Here is a 24,700-nt window from a genome sequence, read left to right as displayed (position 1 = left end):
GAACATTAAAATTCTCAACAAGGGGCTGGAAAAGTGGCTCAGTGGTAGAGTGCCTGTCGAGCATGCATGAAGCCCTGGGTTCAACTCCTTGGTACCACATACACAGAAAAAGCTAAAAGTAATGCCGAAAGTGGTAGAGCACTAGCCTTGAGCACAGAAATGCTCAGTGACAGTGCCCAGGCCCTGAGTTCAAGCCCCAGGGCTGGCAAAAAAAATAAATCTCAGCAAAACTGATTCACCATAATAAGATTAATAGATTTGAAATATTTTAGAACATTAATGAACAAAATGGCTTATTTCAGAAACAATGTAATTTTTTTATATGGGTCATGGGGCTTGAAATTGGCCTGGGTGCTGTCCCTTGAGCTCTTCAGCTCAAGGCTACTGTTCTACCCCTGGGCCTGGGCATTATCCCTAAGCTCTTCAGCTCAAGGCTACTGCCCTACTCTTGTGCCAAGCCCCACTATACATTTTCTAGAGTTATTTGGAGATAAGAGTCTCAGGTCTTTTTGTGCCCGGGCTGGCTTTGAACTCAGATCTCAGCCTCTTGAGTGCCTAGGGATTACAGGTGTGAACCACCGTGCCCAGCTCCTAATGTAATTTCTTACCAATAATTCTGTAACTTAATAAATTCTATTTTCCAGACTATGTCAGTCATTCAAAACAACTAGGAAATAGAATACTTAAATATGTTAGACAGAAGCAGAGTTACCTGAGTGTGCGGCTGATGTCATCTTTGAACAACTTGGTGAATAATAGATAAGTTGGGTAAAAAGAACCAGCAGATCTGTGAGGGACAGTGACTCTTCACAAAGAAAAAATGAAAAAGAATATTTATTTCTCACATACTTACAATCTAAAAAATTCAGCTGAATTCCAACCATTTTAATGATTACATCATAGTCTCTATGAAAACTTAAATCAGCAGAAAACCACAATGGAAGACAGATGACTCCTCCAAAACCATTTAGACAGGACAATAAAAGACAAAAGGGCAAATAACACGAGAGGTTATAAGGTGGAGATAAACCACTGAATCTGCTTTGAGACAACAGCTTAAGATAAACGTAATAGAAAGGTGGACAAATCTCATCACGACTGTGAGATGACTTTGGTTATGGATAAGAAACTTCAATCTAATTACCTACTCGCCCAACTAACTTATATGGTTCTATAGAAAATAAGTCAGCAGGGCTGGGAGTTTGGCCTAGTGGTAGAGTGCTTGCCTAGCATGCATGAAGACCCGGGTTCAATTCCTCGGTACCACATACATAGAGAAAAGCTGGAAGTGGTGCTGTGGCTCAGGGTAGAACTCTAGCCTTGAAGAAAGCCCAAGGACAGTGCTCAGGCCCTGAGCTCAAGCCCAGGACTGGCAAAAAAAAAAAAGAAAAAAAAAGAAAAAAAGTCAGCAAACATATCCTATTAAAGACAAAACAGTCAATATTTTAGGTGTTATGTCCAAACCAATTTGCAGAAATACTCGTCTGCTGATAAGGTACTAAGTAGAAAGTAAATGACTATGGCTATTAAAAAGTGTTACCAGTAAAACTGTATGTACAGTGAAGTTTAGTATTTGTGCATCTTTCACATGTCACAAAATAATCTAATTTTTTTAACAATTTAAAAACGTACAAAGCATTTCTGACTCACAAGTGCACAGACCAGATGGAAGACCAGATTTGGCCTGTGGGCTATAGTTTACCAAACCTCACTAAAGAAGCTTCAGCAAGGTCCAAATGGATAGTTTGCCATTATGAAAACAAAACAATAAAACCTGCTCAAATTGTTAGGGGAAAGAAAGTGTTAAAGCAATGAGATGACATTATAAACATGTGAGGAAATGTAACAATAAAACATCTGCCTCCCTTCATAATTAATGTCATCCAATTTTTTAAAAGATTATAGGAAAAGGATACATGATATTAAGAGGTGAATATGTGCCTATGCTTTACAGTAGAATAAATCTTCCAACCTCCATTTTAAGACAGCCTGTGATATTTGGCAGGCATAAATATGCATATATGTGTACATATATATATTCATAACCATATAAATCTTACCACATCTGAACATCTGTCTTTTAACTGCACTTACCTTTTCTATTCTTTAGCTTTATTGGAAATAATTTTCTGCCTTGTGTATAGATTAGTAATCTTCCTAAAAGGCACAGTGAATGAATGAAATATATATACTGTAATTCTTGTCCTGAGTAGTAGAAAGTTTTCTGTTTGTTCCCTTGAAAAGAAAACAATAACATTTATTTTGATGATGTTATATTCTACAGTATGTTTACATTCTCTTCTGAACATCAAATGTGTTTGATGTTCAGAATTATATCAAATATTGTTGTGTAGTTTCTTTACTTCCTTATTATTTCCTAAGATCCTTTACACTAAATCTGAAGAAAGGCAGTCACTAAAAATTGGCTACTCTCATAAGAGTATCCAATGTTCATTCTAAAATACCCCCAAAATTGTCAGTGTTATCTGTCACCAAAGAAGGATTCAAAAACCAAGTTAAAGGAGAGAGGACATCAATAGAAAATATTATTGTTTAATTTTATCTATTAAATTAATACAAGTAGTCTGTCTATTTAAATATTGCCAAATCCAAAAAAAAAACCTCTAAAATCTTTTTTGCCTCAAAATTTTGGATAAGAGATACTCAACCTTAATATATTACAAAACAAATTATACTTACAGTCATGTCAGCCCATGAGACTACAATATGCATTCTCTCTCCATTCACTCACTGTCCTGTATACACATTTCAGACCTATTGAGTTTCTATAAGGAAAAATTCTAAACTATTCATTGATGTTAGAAATCAGTAAGAAATAAGAAATGTGGCTCACAAATTCAGGGTACACAAAATAGTTTGGGATTATCATGGAAGTAAGAGGAAATGGAGGGATAAGAAACTAGAGGAATCACATCATAGAGGACAGAACAATAGAAGGACATGAAAACAGAGGACACAGGGAAAAGATTAAAGAGTGTTTAGAAAGAACCTAATCAAATATAGATTGTGGAAAACTGATTGTAATGACCATACAAAAGTTCCTGAAATTGGGCCGGGAGTTTGGCCTAGTGGTAGAGTGCTTGCCTACCATGCACAAAGACCAGGGATTGATTCCTTGGAACCACATGCATAGAAAAAAGTTGGAAGTGGTGCTGAGGCTAAAGGGATAGAGCTCTAGCCTTGAGAAAGTCCAAGGACAGGACTCAGGCCCTGAGTTAAAGCCCAGGACTAGCAAAAAAAAACAAAAACAAAAAAAAAAAAAAAAAAAAAAAAAAACTTTGAGGGCATGACATATATCCTTCCAATCTCTTCTTGCTTGCATGGTCTCTGCTGAGAAATCTGGGGTGATTCTGATTGGTTTGCCTTTGTAGGTGATTGTTCTCTTATACCTGGCTGCCTTTAGGATCCTTTCTTTGGTCTTTATTGATCCAGTTCGAATTATAATGTGGCGGTGGGATATCCTTTTCTGGTCTGGTCTGTTTGGGGTTCTAAAAGTTTATTTATCTGGATGGGCCTGCCCTTCTTGATATTTGGGAAGTTCTCTGAGATGATTCCCTGAAGTATATTTCCAATACCATTGACCTCTTTCTCCAGATCCTCCTCAATACCAATTAGCCTTAAATTAGGCTTCCTAATTGTATCTTGGATCTCCTGAAGCGTTCTTTCATATGTCCTAGATTTGAATTGACTGATTTTCTGTTCTTTCTCTATAACAACTAAATTATATTCAACCCTGGAAATTCTCTCTTCTGCATTGTCTAACCTGCTATCAAAGCTATCTACTTTATTCTTCATCTCCCTTGCTTCTAATTGCTCATTTTTGATGCCTTGCATCTCTTGTTTTAGATCATGTATGGATTTCTTTAGCTCCTTGATTTCCATTTGAGCAGCTTTATTCTCTTTGGACATCTGATGGAGTTCAGTCACCTTTCTGTTTGTGGCTTCTATGAATTCGTCCATTTTTCTTTGAAAAACCTTTATTATGGCCTCCTTTATGGCTTACCCTTTTTCACATATCACCTTGTTTATGGTTTCCTCTTGTTTAGCTATGGCTTCCTCCCTTATCTCTTTCTTTATATTTTCACACTTTTCATGAATGATGTTTATCAATTGCATTTGTATATCACTTGGAAGACTCTCCTCTAGACTTGCCACTGACTGCTCCATTACCTGTTTATATTGGGTGGGAGATGCCATTCCTTGATTTGACATTTTTCTTGAGTTTCTTGTTCTGCCCATTTGAAATGGGAGCAAGATTAATACTAAACAAGATTATAATTTTTCAGATATAACCAACCTAGACCTCTTTAACTGGCTGACAGTAGATGTTCACAATTTTAGATTGGTATTATCACTGTCTCTTTCTTTGTGTGCACTTACAGACAAAACTAATACAACCACTGATTAGTGATTTATGACCAAGACAATAAGCCCCTTAATCAAATCTCTATTGTATTTAAGTCTCTCTGGACCTAGAGTATAATTGAACACCTAGATATACAATATTGCTCAACAACCACTACCTGGCAAATGTAACTGTAACTCCCCTATACCTTATCCTGACAATAAAAAAATAAATATATAAATAAATGTTTAAAGTTACCAAAAAATAAATAAATACATATCAATTATTGATCTGACTAATTTTTGTGCTTTCAGTTAAAGAATTTACTGAGAGATAAAATAAGTTATGTTAATACTGTACTCTCAAAATAACTTACCATTTTGTAGAAAGATACAACAGCTAAAAGAGAGTTAAATGAGAGTTTCTTGCAAGAATAAATATAAAAGTCTTACACAAATAAAATAAAATTTACTCTTTTTTCATATATTTTTATTGTAATTAATAGAAGGGTTACATTATATTCACCAGATAGAAGGTGCATTACTTCACATACATTGATACTCTTTTTCATGTCTTGGTCCCCATTTCCTAAAGTATACTCTTGTATAAAAAGTAAGGTATTTATCCACCATGTGTGATGATGCATGCCTGTAATCCAACACATGAGAAGCTGAGGCAAGATAATTGGTATTCAATGACAATCAGAACTATGTAACAAAACACTGGCCCAAGAGAGAAAAAAATGAAAAGAAAAAAGATATCACTAGGACAGTAAGATATGTAATTATGGCTGGAACAATAGAAGTAGGAGAAACAATGCAAAGTAGAAACTGGTATGCATAGAATCTAAGGGAATCCGTCTAGTCAATAAGGAAAGAAGAGACATGAGCATCAGATTATGAAACATCTCATATAGAACATTTTAGATAAAACTGAGGAATCATAGAGTAGGCTGGAGTAGCCAGTAGCAAAATTTATATTTTATGGAAACACAAGCAGTAGGGAAATACAGCAGATTAGATAACTGAAGAACTGCATATGGGAAATGAATCAGCATAATGATAAATTAATTCAAATAGATACATTATAAAATCATAATTGGGCCACAATGTGGCACTCTGGCTCACGTAGTAGAGGTCTAGCCTTGAGAAAGCTCAAGGACAGTGCTCAGGCCCTGAGTTCATGCCCCAGGATTAGAAAAAAACAATCATAATTATAGTGCATCTTTTAAACTTGAAAGTATTTATTTTACTTCATTGACAAAACTGAACTAAATTATAATGCTACTAACAGTTACTGAAAATTAAGTTATCACTGAGGTAACTTTATGCTTCAACAAAGAAAATACTTGCCACAATACTTGGAATGTCCCAAAGTATCATCTGTTTTCATGCCCTCACACAATTCCAAGTACTTGACACACTGCTGAACCGCTGTAGTTATCTGATAAAATAAGAACAACTTATTAATTTTGGAAGTTTGCAGACTAAAGGCCTGAGATTGATTTTTAATTTTAATTCCTGGGTGTTGGTTGTAGGGCTTGAACTCAAGGCCTAGGCATTGTCCCTGAGTCATTTTCTTCAGGGCTGGCATTCTACCACATGAGCTCCACTTCCAGCTTTCTTGATAGTTAATTGGAAATAAGTGTCCCAGAGAGTTCCTTTCCCATCTGGCTTCAAATTGTGATCCTCAAATCTCAGCCTCCTGAGCAGCTAAGAACAGGCACCCAGCCTGAAATTTAGATTTAAAGAAAGTGCTCAACTGGGCACCAGAGGCTCACACCTGTAATCCTAACTACTTAGGAGGCTGAGATCTGAGGATCGTAGTCCAAACCCTGCCCAGATGGCACTTGGCTCCTTAAGATACTGTTATCCAAATAACCACCAGAAAACCAGAAGTGGTTCTGTGACTCAAAGTGGTAGAAAGTGCTATCCTTGAGCTGAACAGCTTAGAGACAGTGCCCAAGCCCAGAGTTCAAGCCCCATGACCAACTATAATATATATATATATATATATATATATATATATATATATATATATATATATAGTCAAAGCTATGCTGGAGGAAAAAATTTAAGAAAATATATAGAATGCTACCTTTCCAGTCCCTGAAGCTCAGTTTCACAATTACACTTCAACTATGGACTTACTTTTGAAAACACCAGGAAAATATTTGCAAACCAACAAACACAATACTTTTGTAATGCTGTTCCAACAGACAGAAATAAACACACACTTAACATGTTCTTGAGAAATGCAAAAGCTCCATAGCCTTGACTTAAATACTCTTTTGTCCAGTTCACTAGCCTTGGAGCCTTTTCTTCCCCCCAAAAAAAGCAAAGGATCACTCAGATCAAGCCTCCACTTCCATTTCTAATACCAGAACTGCAGAAAAACACACAACTCAAAATTCAAAACCACAGTCATAATAAAAAATGATCTGCAACCATAACTGCATGTAATGATTCTTCTAGGAGTTTCCATTCTCTTTTCTCTCATTCTCCCTTTTCTACAGGCCCTACCTCTTCCTATAGCTGCTCTCTGATTTCCAAACAAAATAGAAGTCACCAGTGAGCTAGGCACAGATTAATGTTATAACTGGTATTAAAAAGATTGTTGGTCACATCAAAAACATCCCAGTTTCAGGTGAGCTTGAGGAAACAAACCCTGATTATAATAGAAGCATAAGAACTAAATATATATATATATATATAATTTTCAAAGTATAATTATATGTAGTTTAATTTTCATTTTCAGGAAAGTTGGACATGAAGAAAATAAAAGCAGTGTCAGCTGGTCTAAGGGTATCAGACCAATATGGAACTCTTTTTCAGGCAGGAAGGATACCATCATGCTTAAGTGCTTTGGGAAGCAACCCAATACAGAAGAACAATCTACCTACACAGGAGAGTAAGAAGAGAGTTGACAGAAGAAAGAATCCAAGAGGAAACAGCAGCTAGGAGCCTAATGATAAAGGATTAAGTTTTAGATGGAACAAGGGAAGGTTGTTTGAGAGGTAAGTTTCACAATTGAAGTAGCAAGGCATTGATGGATTTCCCTATCTACTTCATTGTCTGGGCTTTAGCTGCAGGCAAAAAAAGAGTTCGCAGAAAAAAATTCATGTCTTTCCCCAAGGCTGATTGTAAAGTAAGACATTTAAAGCATTGGGAACCTAAGATTTCAAGAGAACTTGCACCATTCTAAGAAGCGCAGAGAGGGCTTTTGCTGAACATGTGGTTTGTGTCCTTTAGGATTCTGAGATCCTGGCATACACTAAACAGATAATGCCTCTACCCATCACTCCCAGTAAGAAAGACTGGGTACAGAGTCTCTAATGAAGCTCCCAGTGGAATGCATTTCACTCACGCTGTCACAATCCATCACTGGAAGAACTAAGCACATACTATGATTTCCATAGGAACAGGCCAAGTAAAAGGAAACTTTCATGGTCTGATAATCTGGACCACCAACTTTTCTTTTTCTGACTACCTGCATTCTTGCGCTGGAGTAAAAGATACCCGGATGATGACAACATGCTGAGTCAGTCTTTCCAGCAATTCATTAAATCTGGGGCCTGCATGGTGATACTTCACCATATCTACACATCTTGCCTAAACCAAACTTGAGAGCCACACATCTGTATTTCAAACTTAAAATGACCAAAGAGATCAAAACAAAAACTTCCCTTGCATGTTTTCCTCCTACTGAATTACAATGATATTAATCACTCCAATAGTCACAGGCCTCAACCACCCACATTCAAAAGCCATGATCTCTACATGCTGTGTTCTAAATATGGTATTCCAGGGTACATCTTTGCATGCCAATTCCACTATCACACCTTTAATTCACACTGCCATCACAGCTATTTACTTAAATCACCTCACAGTCTCCTTTTGCAGTAACACTTTTCTGCTAGGGTACTTCCAATCCATTTAAAAAAGAAAATCAAAGACAGTGATTTAAAATTACAATGACTATTTGGGGGTACTTTTGACACACACACAAGAAATAGTAAAATAATGCACTTAAGACACATTAAAAAACTAACAAAAGGCCCAGGAGTTTGGCCTAGAGGTAGAGTGCTTGCCTAGCATGCACGAAGACCCAGGTTTGATTCCTTCGCACCACATACAGAGAAAACAGCCAGAAGTGAGGCTCAAGTGGTAGAGCACCACATATATAGAAGCCAGAAGTGGTGCTGAGGCTCAAGTGGTAGAGCTCCAGCCTTGAGAAAGTCCAAGGACAATGCTCAGGCCCTGAGCTCAAGTACAGAACTGGGAAAAAAAAAAAGAATAAAAGAGTAAATAACATAAAAACTGTCTCCATTAAATGAAAGGGTCTCTAGGGTATGGAAACAAGAGCTTTATCTTGTGTGATTGTTGTTCTCAATGTACTATGTTATTTCTCTATTTTTTGCCCTTTGGTTAATTTCATATTATTACCAAATCTGACTGTGTTACCTGATATATTGTATATACATTTATTTGTTTATTTGAAATAGGAAAGGGAAGGGGAGAAAGCAAGATGACTGAAAGTGGATGGGGGAAGAGAAGTGGGGACAAAAACATGAGAAGGGATATCAGTGTATGAAAAGTAATTCACCTACTACCTGGTAAATGTAACTGTAACCCCTCTATACATTACCCTGACAATGAAAAAAAAAAAAAAAAAAACAAGAAAAACTGTCTCCAAACTTATCTCAAAGTGAACTTAAGTTCACTTGGAATCAAACTTTTAGAAATCTCCTTTCATCCATGTCTACCACCCTCTTAAATGTCTTCTACTTCTTCTACCCCTTCTTCTAGCTTTCTAAACATTCTACCCTTTATTTAAGAAAAAGTAATAGCCATAATAAAGAATAATCTCATGATGGAAATGATCACATTTCAGGACATGTCAAATTGCAGGAGCAGAAATCAGACCTATACATGAGGTGAATCTAAATACTACAGAATGGATTTCAGGATATAATAAAAGACTGTCTTACACCTCAAGTAGGTAGACAAAATTTTGCTATAAAACCCAAAACTGTATTCAATACCCAGAACGGTATCTATCATCTACTTCATTTAACTGTTAACATAAAGACAAGTTAAATCTAGTAGAAAAGATAAATCCAATAGGGTAGGGTAGGAAAAACCAAGATAATATTTAACATAGATGCTAAGACACTTTTTAAAAAGGACTTTCAGAAAAAGAAAAACAGCATCATTAAAAACCATTTCAGAGCTTCAAATTATTCAAAATAAAAGTAAAATATTAACACTTATAGCCAAATGTTTTGTAACCAGTCCTTTATTTTGCAATGCAATGAAACCATTTAAAAAATAAAATCTTGATAGCACAAAGTTATTTAAGGCTCTCAACTTATTGAAAAAGTCATAAACAGATCTAAAACTGTGCAAGAGTTATTAACCCACATGATGTTCTAAATTTAATTTAGACTAAATGAAAGATAAAATTCAGTTTTTGTTATCCTAATTACATTTCAAGCTTTGGGCAGTCCTATGTGACTAGTAGTCCATCCCTGGCCGTCCAGATATTCCATCACTGAAGAACATCATAAGGCACTAATGAGAAGCCAGAGGACACACTTTAGCAGATCATCACACTTAACAGGCTAGAGGGCTAAAGTCTTTTTAGAACCATTGAATCTCTTATAGGACAAGAAGAAAAATCTATGGAATGGATCAATATTTCTATCACAAATGCACAATATGACTTTTAGCATGAACGACTAAAAGGATTTAAAAGGACATAGATATCTTTCATCCATTTTCTTCCAGTAGCTTTACAAAAGTAGAGCTGAGTTGACTTTAAGAAACAAAATATAGCATTTATAATCTTTGTAGTATCTTATCAAGATATGCTTTTACAAGGTGAAGTTGAAGACAAAGCCTCAAGCATAATAATATTATATTATGGCATAAGCAGTAATTGATGATTTTTAAAAAGTAACTGGTAATGACATCATTTTAACAGGAAAGAAACAAGATGAAAAATGTTTTTGGTAAGAATAAATCTGTTTCTTATATGAAAGTTACTGTTAATCTGTTAGATAGATTTTAAATACTTCCACTGAGGTCTTTATGACAGCAATGCCTACCTGTACCTAGGCCATGGGAGGGGGGAAATCATTTTGTTGTTTGTTTTATCTCTGTCTATCCTAACAAAATCAGTCTATGTTCATATGACAAAAGATTTTCATTTCAATGGAAATCAGAAATAATTGAGACTGTATTTCAATTCAATTCTTATAGAACTCTTCTAGCATCTTTAAATTCTCCAGATAATTCCTATCCCTCTCTTCTTGAGCTTCTCAGTGCTATTGATTCCCAAACAGAAACCAATATTGCTTCTCTTCTTTCATTTCAGTAACTACTCACCACACCAAAATATTCAAAGTTCCAGAATCTTTATTTCACCTAACTTCTAAAGTCAAGTTTCCTCTCTAAAACATAAATTACATTTATTGACTATGGATAATTATCATAAAGTCTTAATATATTTCACATTGTAATTTTTATTATTATTAATTATGTCCTGTTCTTTTCAATTTTGATGTTTTTATACAATGCTCTACTAAGGAATAAATGTAAGTAATTTGGTAATTTATTTGACAGTATTAGTCTATGTTTGATATAATTCAAACCAATCTTTCTTTCTCTATCTCATTTGTTTAATGGGTATATTTGTTGAAAAAAATAAAAATAAAGAGATCGCACATACCAATTTCAAACCAATCTTATCAGGTGCCAAAGTATGTATCACTGAGTTTTTTCATGAAATGTCCACTCGGAAGCATGAGTACATATATATATATATATATTTTTTTTTTTAATTGGGCAAACCCTTGGCTTGAGCTCAGTGCCTGAGCACTGTCCTTGGACTTTCTCAAGGCTAGAGCTCTACCACTTGAGCCTCAGCACCATTTCCGGCTTTTTTTTCTATGTATATGGTACCGAGGAATCGAACCCGGGTCTTCGTGCATCATAGGCAAGCACTCTACCACTAGGCCAAACTCCCGGCCCACATGAGTATATTTTATAATTCCCTTATGACTGCGTCATGTGAATCAAGTTACATGCTAATGCTTAATAATAAGGCCTCTCTCTAGAAGTAGAGCTGTGACCCAAATGATAGAGTGCTAGCCTTGAGCAACAAAGCTGAGGGATAATACCCAGGCCCTCAATTCAAGCCCCAGGACCAGCACAAAAAGAGAGCGCAAAAAGAGCATGGAGCTCAGCTACGGAGCAGCCGGGAAACAAAGGCTCTTGACAGAGCCACACAGAGCCTGCGTGAGCCCAGAGCCGACCCAGACCTGCACGGACCTGCCAGCTTCACCGAACCGGACAATCCAGCAATTTGTGAGTAGCTCTGAGAAGTTTCCACTTCTGCTCCTGGAACGGCATTGGGAGGAAGCCCCTCCCCCACCAGCTGAGAGCAGCGCCATCTTGACTGCTGGCAACCACCCAGGCCAAAGCAACTGGAGCCTGAGAGGTGTTGCTGACAGCGCCACCTAACTGGCAAAGGATTTCCCAGAGATCCCTTAGCCAGAAATCTGGCCCCAGCGCTGCTGAAGTCCATCCCCCTGCGCCTGGTAAACAAAGCCGCCCTCGGATCTTTCAGCTTTGTTTTACCAAACAAGCAATCTCATCCGAAAAACTGCAAAGCCAAATCACAAGAGAAAAAGACTTTGTGAAGTGTTTAGATCCTGAATTTAGTGGAGACACAAGTTTCCTAAGCTCTCCCTCCACCAAAACAAAACAAAACAAAACAAACTGAAGAATGCCCTTTTTTATCTTTTTTTTACCCCATTTCATTTGCATTTTTAAATGTTCTTATTTTTCTCTTTGCCATTTAACCTAAACATTTTTTTTTCTGTTATGGTTCATTCATTTTTTTCTCTCTTTTTTTCTTTTTTCCTCCTCTCTTTTCCCGCAATCCTGCTGTCACTGTGGTCATTCCTAGAAACACAGTGACAGCTCTGGGTACAGTTTGAACAAAAACGATATCCATATTGATACAGTCACCTGCTTTTTAAACTCCTGGTTCTCAACCCTAGTATCTCTTGGGTAAGAACTCAGAACAGTGAGGAATCTCCCCCCACCTTTTTTTCTTTCTTTTTTGTTTTTCTTTTTCTTTTTGTTTTCATTTTGTGTGGGGGGGTGGTTGTTCTGATTTCTTTTATTTTGTTGCTGTTTTCTTTCTTTTTTCTTTTTTTTTCTTAAATTGGTAACATTGAAATCTCCTATATCAACCTCTCTCTTTTCTCTATATATTCTTTTTATTACTCTTATTTTGATAAGTTTTATCTAAGTTCATCTAAAACTTCTACACAAATACTGTACCTGTCTATCACCTTAGGTCAGTTATCCTTACACAATACCCTTTCTTCATTACTATAATATTCTTACACTCCTGTATTATTCTTTTCCTACCTCCCTTGTCATCTTTCATATAATTTTTCTATCTCTGGTTCTCTGTTCATCCTTCAACTCTTATAATGCATGCTTCTACATTTGATGGTTGGTGAGCAATGCTGTGTATCTAGGTGTTCAATTATACTCTAGGTTCAGAGGGACTTAAATACAATAGAGATTGGATTGAGGGGCTTATTGTTTTGGTCATAAATTGGTCATCTGTGATTGTATTACATTTGTATGTAAGTGTACAAAAAGGAGAGAGTATTATTACCAATCTAAAAGGGCTAATATCTATTGTCAGCCAACTAAAAAGGTCTAGATTGGTTATATCTGAAAAATTATAATCTTGTTTAGTATTAATCTTGCTCCCATTTTCAAATGGGTAGAACAAGAAAAGCAAGAAAAATGTCAAATCAAGGAATGGCATCTCCCACCCAACATAAACAGGCAATGGAGCAGTCAGTGGCAAATCTAGAGGAGAGTTTTCCAAGTGCTACACAAATGCAATTGATAAACATCATTAATGAAAAATGTGAAAACATAAAGGGATAAGGGAGGAAGCCAGAGCTAAACAAGAGGAAACCATAAACAAGGTGATATATGAAAAAGGGGAACCCATAAAGGAGACCATAATAAAGGTTTTTTCAAAGAAAAATGGATGAATTCATAGAAGCCACAAACAAAAAGGTGACTGAACTCCAACAAATGTCCAAAGAGAATAAAGCTGCTGAGCTAACCACTCAAATGGAAATCAAGGAGCTAAAGAAATCCATACATGATCTAAAACAAGAGATGCAAGGCATCAAAAATGAGCAATTAGAAGCAAGGGAGATAAAGAATAAAGTAGATAGCTTTGATAGCAGGTTAGACAATGTGGAAGAAAGAATTTCCGGGGTTGAAGATAATTTAGTTCTTATAGAGAAAGAACAGAAAATGAGTCAATTCAAATCTAGGAAATATGAGAAAAGGCTACAGGAGGTCCAAGATACAATTAGGAAGCCTAATTTAAGGCTAATTGGTATTGAGGAGGGTCTAGAGAAAGAGGTCAATGGTATTGGAAATATACTTCAGGGAATCATCTCAGAGAACTTCCCAAATATCCAGAAGGGCAGGCCCATGCAGATACAACAAGCTTTTAGAACCCCAAACAGACCAGACCAGAAAAGGACATCCCACCACCACATTATAATTGGAACTGGATCAATAGAAGCCAAAGACAGGATCCTAAAAGCAGTCAGGGAGAAGAGAACATTCACCTATAAAGGCAAACCAATCAGAATCACTCCAGATTTCTCAGCAGAGACCAGGCAAACAAGAAGAGATTGGAACGATAAATACCATGCCCTGAAGTCAGATAACTACCAGCCAAGAATACAATACCCAGCTAAGCTCTCATTCATAACTGAGGGAACAATAAAAACATTCCATTCCTAGGAAAAGCTTCAACATTATGTAGCAACAAAACCAACAATACAGAAAATTCTCAAAGATGTTATACACATGGAAAACCAACACGAATGTAATACAGAGAAAGACATGGCACCTAAAACTCATAACATCTAAGTACCACAAAAATTATGAAGACACTGGCCCTATGAAAGCCTGTAAAAATGGCAGGAACTAATAAATATTTCTCAATCCTGATGCTCAATATCAATGGACTTAACTCTCTAATTAAATGGCATAGATTATGTAGTTGGATCAAAAAACAAGATTCATTGTTCTGCTGTCTTCAAGAGACATGTCTTACCCAAAAAAATCAAACACCTTTTGAAAATGAGAGGTTGGAATAAACTCTATCAAGCTAATGGCCCCCATAAACAGGCTGGAGTTGCCATCCTCATATCAGATAAAATAGACTTCAAACTAAAATTAGTGAGAAAAGACAAAGAAGGTTACCACATACTACTAAAGGGATCTTTCCTCCAGGAGGACATAACCATCCTAAATATCTACATACCGAATCCCGGAGCTCAAAACTTCATCAAGCAAACTTTACTTTCACTGAAACCATACATAGATCGAAACACAGTGAATGTTGGTGACAGATCAACAAGGCAAAAACTCAACAGAGAAACCTTAGAATTGAACAACTATATAGACCACTTAGATCTAACAGACATCTGCAGATTATTCCACCCAGCAACAACACAATATACATTTTTCTCAGGAGCACATGGAACATTTTCCAAAGTAGACCACATTTTAGGCCATAAAACAAACCTGGACAGATTCAGAAACACTGAAATTATTCCCTGCACTCTCTCAGACCACAAGGGCATCGAATTGGAACTGAACACATAACTCTACCAACAAAAACCCTGTAACACATGGAGATTGAACAACACATTGTTGAATTACCAATGGGTCATCGAAGAGATCAGAACAGAAATCCAACAGTTTATGAAATTTAACAAAAAGGGGCACACAAAATAAAAGCTCCTTTGGGACACGGCAAAGGCAGTACTCAGAGTGCCTACAATAACAAATTGGAAAAATCTCAAACCAACAATTTAATGTGTCACCTTAAGCTTCTGGAAAAAGAGCAACAAACCAACCCCAATCCCACTAGAAGGAAGCAAATTATTAAAAATCAAAGCAGAATTAAATAAATTTGAATCCAAAAAAAACTATAGAAAGAATCAACAAAACAAGGAGTTGGTTCTTTGAAAGAATTAACAAAATTGACAACGCAAATCTTACCAAAAAAAGAATGGAGCATACCGAAATAAACAAAATCACAGACGAAAATGGTAATTTCACAACAGAAATTACCAAGATACAGAGTATCATGAGGGAATACTTCTCAAAACATTACGCCAACAAATTTGAGAATCTAGAAGAAATGGACGAATTCCTAGCCAATATTAACATACCCACAATGAACCACGAAGAACTAACCCAACTCAACAGGCTTATTTCAAGCACTGAAATAGAAATGGCAATAAGAGAACTTCCACCTAAGAAAAGCCCAGGGCCAGATGGATTCACAACTGAATTCTATAAGGTCTTCAAAGCAGAGCTCACACCAGGACTCCTCAAGCTCTTTAATGAAATTGAAAATGAAGGTTCTTTACCAAACTCATTCTATGAAGCCAGTATAACCCTCATCCCCAAACCAGACAGAGATTCATCAAAGAAAGAGAACTACAGACCCATTTCTTTGATGAACATCGATGCAAAACTTCTCAACAAAATACTGGCCAACCGTCTACAACAACTCATCAAAAAAATTATACACTATGATCAAACAGGTTTCATCACAGGGAGGCAAAGCTGGCTCAACTTACGCAAATCAATTAATTCAACAAATCAACAGGAGCAGAGACAAAAATCACAGGATTGTCGCAATAGATGCAGAAAAGGCATTTGACAAGATCCAACACCTCTTTATGTTAAAAGCTCTGGAGAAACTAGGAATCCATGGAACATTCTTCAATATACTAAAGGCTGTGTATGACAAACCCACAGCTAGTATTATACTTAAAGGCGAAAAGCTAAAGCCATTCCCTCTAAAATCAGAAAAGAAACAAGGATGCCCACTCTCTCCACTCCTCTTTAACATAGTTTTAGAATTCCTAGCCAGAGCAATAAGGCAAGAAGCAAGCATAAAGGGGATCCAAATAGGGAAAGAGGAAATAAAATTTCCCTCTTTGCAGATGACATGATCCTGGATTTAAAGAATCCTATAGACTCTACTCCCAAGCTCCTTGAGCTGATTCAAAACTTCAGAAGGGTAGCAGGGTACAAAATTAACCCTCAAAAATCAACTGCCTTCCTTTACGCCAACAGTGAGAGGAATGAGGCAATAATCAGGAAAGCAACTCCTTTTGCAATAGCCTCAAAGAAAATAAAGTACCTAGGAATTACCTTAACTAAGAATGTAAAAGACCTTTTTGATGAAAACTTTAAAACCCTGTAAAGGGAAATTAAAGCAGAACTGGGGCAATGGAAAAACCTCCTATGCTCCTGGATTGGAAGAATCAATATCGTGAAAATGACAATCTTGCCAAGGGCCATCTACAAATTCAACGCAATACCCATCAATATCCCAATGGCATTCTTTAAAGAAATAGAAGAGGCAATCCAAAATTTCATTTGGAATAATAAAAGACCCCATATAGCAAAAACACTTCTTAACAGAAAGAACAGCGCTGGAGGAATTTCAACACCAAACTTTAGACTCTATTACAGAGCTGTTATTATCAAAACATCTTGGTACTGGCCCAAAAACAGGCCTGAAAACCAATGGAATACCACTGAAGACCCAGATATTAAACCACAGACCTATGGCCACCTAATCTTTGACAAGGGAGCCAAAAAAATAGAATGGAAGAAAGATAGCCTCTTCAACAAGTGGTGCTGGAAGAACTGGTTAAGCACCTGCAGAAAACTAAAGTTGGATCCTTCTTTGTCACCCTGCACTAGAATTAACTCCAAATGGATCAAAGACCTGGAGGTAAAAGCCGACACTCTGAAAACTTTACAAGAAGGCATAGGAGATACAGTAGGCCTCCTTGGCACAGGTCAAAACTTTCTTAATAAGGACCAAGAATCACAACAAATCAGAGAAAGGCCGGATAAGTGATACTGCATTAAACTGCAGAGCTTTTATATGGCAAAGGACATAGCTAGTAAACTAATTAGGAAGCCTACAGAGTGGGACGAGATCTTCACCAACCCTACAACAGACAAGGGTCTCATATCTAAAATATATCAACAACTCAAAAAATAGAATCAGTCCAAAACTAATCTCCAAAGTAACAACCATTCCATTAAAAGATGGGCCAAAACTTAAAGAGAGTCTTCTCTGAAGAAGAAACAAAAATGGCCTATAGACACATGAAGAAATGCTCAACATCTCTGGTCACAAAAGAAATGCAAATCAAAACAACTCTAAGATTCCACCTCACTCCAGTTAGAATGGCCAGGATCAAGAAAACTAATAACAACAGATGCTGGAGGGGATGTGGCCAGGAGGGATCACTACTACACTGTTGGTGGGAGTGCAAACTCGTTCAACCACTATGGAAAGCAGTATGGCAGTTCCTCAAAAGACTAAACATAGAGCTCCCCTATGACCCAGCAATTCCACTACTTGGCATTTACCCAATCATCTAGAAACAAAGACATACTAAATCCACCAGCAAAACAATGTTCATTGCAGCACTATTTACCATAGCAAAGATATGGAACCAACCTAGATGTCCCTCAGTTGATGAGTGGATCAACAAGATGTGGTATTTGTAAACAATGGAATTCTATGCTGCTGTCAGGAAGAATGACATTGCCCCATTTGTTAGAAAATGGAAAGATTTAGAAAAGATCATATTAAGTGAAGTAAGTCAGACTCAAAGGAACTTAGGCTCAATGGTTTCCCTCATTTGTCATAATCAGTAGAAACCTTGGGCTCTCCTAGCAGAGATTTGCAATAGAGCAAAACCTTGATACAAAAGGCCATATAGTAGGACACTGAATGAAAGGATCTCTAGGATATAGAAACATAAGCCATATAATGAATGATTGTTGTTCTTAATGTACTATCTTATCTCTCATCTCTTTTTCTGTCCCTTGGTTATCTCATGTTGTTACAGATCTCACTTTGTTACCTGATATATCAGATATATTTGTATTTGGTTATTTGAAATTGGATAGGGAATGGGGGAAAACAAGATGAGAGGTGCAAGGGGTAGGAAATGGGGACCAAGACATGTGAAAGGGTATCAATGTGTGGGAATTAATGCACCTTCTATCTGGCAAATATCATGAAACCCTTTTATTAATTACAATAGAAAATATATGAAAAAAAAGAAAGAAAGGGAAAAAAAAGAAAATAAAAAAGAAACCTAAGGACAATGCCTAGGCCTTGATTTGAAGCCCCATGACTGGCTAAATAAACAAATAAATAAGTAAAGCTTCTCTCAAGTTAGTTTTATATTCATGCCAATGTACTTATGCATTTCCTAATTGTAATCCTGTCTTTAAGTCTCTATGTTTATCTACTTGATGTTGCAGAGGGTGACAGTTTAAAGTCACATAAAGGAGAATCGCTGTATTACCCAGAATTAACCATCACCACTCAACTTTGCACATTTAATATACATCATATATCTTTATGATATTATTTCTTAACATAAAAACTGATATAGAGACTTACCAGAGATTTATATTTCTTTTCAAGAAGTCTTAGTACTGCAGTTCTGCTATAATATGCATGCTAAAATTAAGGAGAAATGGTATTTAATGTTCAAACTATGTCACTCAAAAATCTTTTTTCTGCATCATTCCAATCACATCATAAACACACAAAAACATAAATTTAAATGATTATAACCAACTGCTTGCACGCTTTTCTATGCACAATGAATTAGGAGGCACAGCAATCATAAAAGTGGATCATTTATTATGAGAATATAAAAAAATAGGAATGGTATCCAATATCTATGTTAAATTAGTTTAAAGCCATCACAAATAAAATATTGAATCCATGTTATTCAATAAAGGCATAGTTTCATAGTAAAGAAATTCCCGGGCTGGGAGTTTGGCCTAGTGGTAGAGTGCTTGTCTAGCATGGAGACTCGTGTTCGATTCCTCAATACCACATACATAGAAAAAAGCTGGAAATGGTGCTGAGGCTCAAGTGGTAGAGCTCTAGCCTTGAGAAAGTCCAAGGACAGTGCTCAGGCCCTGAACTCAAGCCCAGGACTGGCAAAAAAAAAAAAATGATCAGGTGCAAAGAACAAAGGACTTAGGTTAATTAAACTGAGTAAACATTTATCAAACACTGCAGTGTAGACTGCTTAAGTGCTAAACTATAAAAACCGAATTGTATTCTAATTCTCCATTCATTGTATAAGTCTGATAACAAAAGGCAAAAGAAAAGAAAAGCATCAGCTAGATAATACTCAATTCTGTGCTGGGCAATACATAAATGAGGCACTGCTTTGTACAGTAAGTGTGAGTCTCCTCCCTTCTATTCTGCAACTAATACCAGAAGCCAGAAAAACAGAATGAGAGGAGCAGAGATGGCAAAAGTCAGCACAGAGGCAACTACTGTTAGACAAAGCTTTCTCCTTTTCAACCATGGTAGAGGAAAGTAACAGTAAGAGAGATCTCTCTATGATTCCAAGACTGTTCAGAATCTATTTGAAACTGCTAAATCTAGGCACTAACCACACTCCCCAAAAATGCAGTTCGAAGAGGAGGCAAACTCAGACATTAGTCACGTCCATGCCCAAGAAAAATGATCATTGAGTCTTTATATCCTATCAAATACATTGTACAATGCTATTGTTTTTCTCTGAACTATAAAGAGTACATTTTGAATAGGTCATTCATCTTCAATAAATTAAAATGAGTTACTATTTAACTATGATTCTGAATCTGCTACTCACTGGGTGAACAATCTTGGACAAGTTAACTTCTCCATGCTTTAGTTACTACAGCTCAAAAACAAGAGTATCACCACCACCTTACATCATAAATTTATGTAGGAACTAATTGAGTTACACACCAAAAAAGTGATTCGAATTCATGTCATGCAGTAGTTATATATTAGCTGTTCTTTAAAAGGCATTGCAAAAACCATTCAGTTTTTCCTTACCATCCACTTTTTGAACCAAACAGCCTTAGTGTCAACTAATGCAAAAAAATAGATCGGATCCATAATCTTTTGTGAGGCTATATGACTTTGATCATGTTTCACTGATAACAGAGACAAAGTACTCTCCACGATTTCTTCCATATACCTTTAAGTTAGGGGAGAAAAAAAAGTGATTTTTTAAAAATAATTTACAAATGCTCACATGGCGATCTACTTTCAAGTTATGGAAAAGTCAGATGGCATGTCATCTTTAGAAACTTCCACAGATAGGACTCACTCTCCCTAAAAGCTCATGCTGGTTTCTATATCCACATTGGCCCTCCAAATGTAGTTCTCCTTGCAAAACTACACTAGAAATTTTAATGCTGAAAGGAAAACATTTAAAAAATACTTAAGAAATTTGTCCGAAGAAGCAAAAACGAATACAAACTCAGGACCTGAACTCAAGACCTGAACATCCCACTTCCATTCTGTGATATAACATGGTTGCTGGTAGGGAGTCATTCACATAGCATGGTGTAAAAGGTGATGAGCTTTACTATATAAATCAATATTTTCCCAATCATGTAAATCAACTAAAACTGTTTTGCCTCTCCCTCCCACCCCCCTCTCTCTCTCTCTCTCTCTCTCTCTCTCTCTCTCTCTCTCTCTCTCTCTCTCTCTCTCTCTCTCTCTCTCTCTCTCTCTCTCAAATGTCTGAGGGAAAATCGCATGCCTATATTTAATATTTGCATAAATTAGGGAACTTACTTATCCGGGTGACGAATCCAGAAAGATGGAACCTCTTTCTGATATTCATTTAGAAGACGAACCTATAAAAAATACAACAGCTTTCAAAAAGAGAGGGGGGGGGGAGACAGAATTCTTCAATAAACAATTAAAACAAAAGCATTCTGTAGAAAATGGATACCTTTTTAAGTAAACGATTCACATTGGGATTCGTTATGTCCACACCAGCTGAGAGAGTGAAAACATACTGTTCTCTAGAAAGAAAGTACAACTCCAAATATTTTGCTGAAAAGTAAAAATATAAACCATTAGAACTTTTGCATACAATGATTTCTGGGTAAAAATTGGGTAATTTTTTGAATATACATAAAACATAAAAGTAATTTAAAATTATTTAATAAACATACCTAAACTTATATAAATTTCCTTGGTCATATGAAATGGTGAAAGTGTAAATGTCTGTGCATAGAATTTTAAAATCCGGTCCTATAGAAAGGAGAAAAAGATATACAACTAAGATTATTATGAGAGAAGAGACAGACATTTTTTAAATAATGAAACTCAGAAAATAAACACAAAATAAACTATCCAGAAACCTGATTAAGAATGTATCTGTAATAACAGACTACTTGGAAGGAGATGGGAAAAGGGAAAGGGAAAAAGAAAGATTGAGGTTGAATAATTTTGAAGTACATTGCAACTATATATAAGAAAGCACAAAGAATTTCAATGCACAAAGCCCTGGGTTCAATTCCTCAGTACCACATATGCAGAAAAAGCCAGAAGTTGTGCTGTGGCTCAGTTAGCAGAACGCTAGCCTAGAGTAAAAGTGTTCAAGGACAGTGTCAGGGATTCAAACAGGTAAGAGGGAGTTGGCTTAAGGAAGCTAAACAAGGAAGGATATGGTTGAAAAAAGATGGTTAACAAGTATAAAAATAGAGCAATGAGGGCCGGGAGTTTGGCCTAGTGGTAGAGTGCTTGCCTAGCTTGCATGAAGACCCTGGCTCAATTCCTCCACCATAAGTGGTGCTGAGGCTCAAGTGGTAGAGCTCTAGACTAGAGAAAGTCCAAAGACGGTGCTCAGGCCCTGAGCTCAAGCCCAGGACTGGCAAAAAAAAAAAAATAGAGCAATGAAACATTTTAATTGTATTAGGAGTTGGAAAGAGGTGAGGGAGAATATTCGCTGAAGCACTCACTGGAATCCATTGTATATGTGGAATGAAAATGTGAAATCTCCCCTTGTATAGCCAAAATACACTAAGTTTTTTAAAAAATCAATAAAACATGAAACATTCTTGAGCTGGTGTGGGACTTGAGCAATATTAGATTTTTTATCAAATATCAAAAATATAATTCTGTAAATCCAATACCATTAAGTAATGACATTGGAGGGTGGGGAGAAAGGTCAGGTTCATTAGAGAAAGACACATGTATAGGAATCTTCATATAATGGAATGGATCATATAGTTTTAAATCCAAGATGTGTTTCTATAAGGTAGTTTCAGTAATTAGCCATATAGAATTCTGATCATCATGCCTATAATAACCATACTTTTTATCATTTAGGATGAAATGTTCACAAGAATTAGTTCTTCAAATGACTAAGGTATCTTCTACTATCACCAATAAACTTCTGCTGAATATAGATCAGTAAATGCTTGAGGAAATCTCTTTCTATAATATGTCACATTTCAGATTCTATGACTTTCACTCCATTTCATCTACTAGCCCATAAGGATAGGAGATCCAAGGACAGAAGATGAAAAAATAACCAAATGCATCAATTTGGATCAAGTACAATTTTTAAATCAAAGTATGTCTCACTTTGTTTTCTACTTCAAAATACAAATTGTTTTATCATTTTCTTTCTATGAGAATTGTTTCCACTCTGTACATCACCTTGACAATAAAATAAAGTGAAAAAAATTTGTTTCCAGTCATGAAATTGATGCTTGCCACATAATAATCTATAATGGCTAAATAATGCACTGACTAATATACTGATCCATTAATGTATTCATACAGTTACAATTTCAAAAGCAAAGGTAACCTATTTAAGGCATGATTCTAGCTCTCGTAAGTAATGGAAGAAAAAAAGTGAAGTCAAGTTTACAGCTGCATTTTATGTTGTCAAAAAGCCATGAAATGTTAAAGGTGACCCTAAAATATCTTTTTTCTCCCTTGAAGTCCTTGCATCAAGGATTTTATGAAAGTCTGTAATACCCTCTGGTGTTGGTAACTTTGAACTGCATGAAAGTTTATTAAATAAACAGAAATCTTTTTTGTTTTTTTTTTTCCTTTGACAAGAGTTAACAAAAAGCTGAATGCTGATGGCTCACACCTATAATCCCAGGCACTCAGGAGGTTAAAATCTGAGGATTGTGGTTCAAAACCCACCCAGGCAGGAACATCATGAGACTCTTATTTCCAATTAGCCACCAGAAAACCAGAAGTGGAGCTGTGGTTCAAGTGGTAGAGTACTAGCCTTGAGTACAAAAGCTCAGGGACAGTGCCCAACCCTGAGTTCAAGCCCCACCACCAAAAATAATAATGACAAAAATAGCTCCCAAATAACTTCTGTTTATCAGTGCATTATATTATCAGTGACCATGCAATGTGATTTTTTTTTTTTTTGCCAGTCATGTACTTGAGCTCAGGGCCTGAGCACTGTCTCCTTGGACTTTATCAAGGTTAGAGCTCTACCACTTGAGCCTCAGTACCATTTCTGGCTTTTTTTCTATGTATGTGGTACCGAGGAATCGAACCCGGGTCTTCGTGCATGCTAGGCAAGCACTCTACCACTAGGCCAAACTCCCGGCCCCAAGGTGATTTTTGAAAGAAGACGTACTGAGATAATTATTATCTCATCATTTGTACTCTTTACCACATGTAAGTTCTAATTTCTTAAAACCAAAGGCTTTTTTTTTTCAAATTTATATACAGAATGTTTCAAAAAAAACTAGAAATGGGCCGGGAGTTTGGCCTAGTGGTTAAAGTGCTTGCCTAGCATGCACGAAGACCTGGGTTCGATTCCTTGATACCACATACATACAAAAAAAAAAAAATAAGCTGGAAGTGGTGCTGAGGCTCAAGTGGTAGAGCTCTAGCCTTGAGAAAGTCCAAGGACAGTGCTCAGGCCCTGAGCTCAAGCCCAAAACTGGCAAAAAAAAAAAAGAAAGAAAACTAGAAATGATATATGATAGAGCTTTTCAAATATACTTACTTAAAAAATTAAAAATTATAACCCTTATGCTAAGGTCTTACATTCTGTACAAAACACCATATCCATTTTTTGAAATGAAGGTTTCCTTCACTAGCATATTAGGAAGAAAAAGACCTGGTATAATAAAGTCAAGTTTGTATTTAAAATGCTATGGTCACCTAAGCATTGGTGGCTCAGGCCTATAATCCTAGCTACTCAGGAGGCTGAGACAGTTTGAAGCCAGCCCAAGGATGCAAGTTCATGAAACCCTTATCTCCAATTAACTCCCAGAAAACCAAAAGTAGCATTGTGACTCAAAGTGGTAAAGTGCTAACCTTGAGCAATAAATCTCCAGAAGAGCACCCAGGCCC

At 36.4% G+C, this 24,700-nt stretch overlaps 1 protein-coding gene across 1 annotated transcript in view; it reads right to left on the bottom strand.

Moving 5' to 3' along the window:
• Positions 1-24,700, bottom strand: part of Tbc1d32 (TBC1 domain family member 32) — a 146,319-nt gene that overhangs the window by 99,524 nt on the left and 22,095 nt on the right. The window contains 8 exon segments of the mRNA XM_090338207.1: positions 713-805; positions 2,095-2,235; positions 5,719-5,809; positions 18,953-19,012; positions 20,399-20,543; positions 21,149-21,210; positions 21,309-21,412; positions 21,535-21,613. Of these exon segments, the coding sequence (XP_090194333.1) occupies positions 713-805; positions 2,095-2,235; positions 5,719-5,809; positions 18,953-19,012; positions 20,399-20,543; positions 21,149-21,210; positions 21,309-21,412; positions 21,535-21,613 (775 nt within the window).

This window comes from Megascapheus bottae, chromosome 8 (assembly GCF_031878675.1).
Source record: "Megascapheus bottae isolate mThoBot1 chromosome 8, mThoBot2.hap1, whole genome shotgun sequence".
Classification (NCBI taxonomy): domain Eukaryota; kingdom Metazoa; phylum Chordata; class Mammalia; order Rodentia; family Geomyidae; genus Megascapheus; species Megascapheus bottae.
The sequence above is the reverse complement of the archived record's forward strand: the minus strand, read 5'-3'. Positions and strand labels throughout refer to the sequence as shown.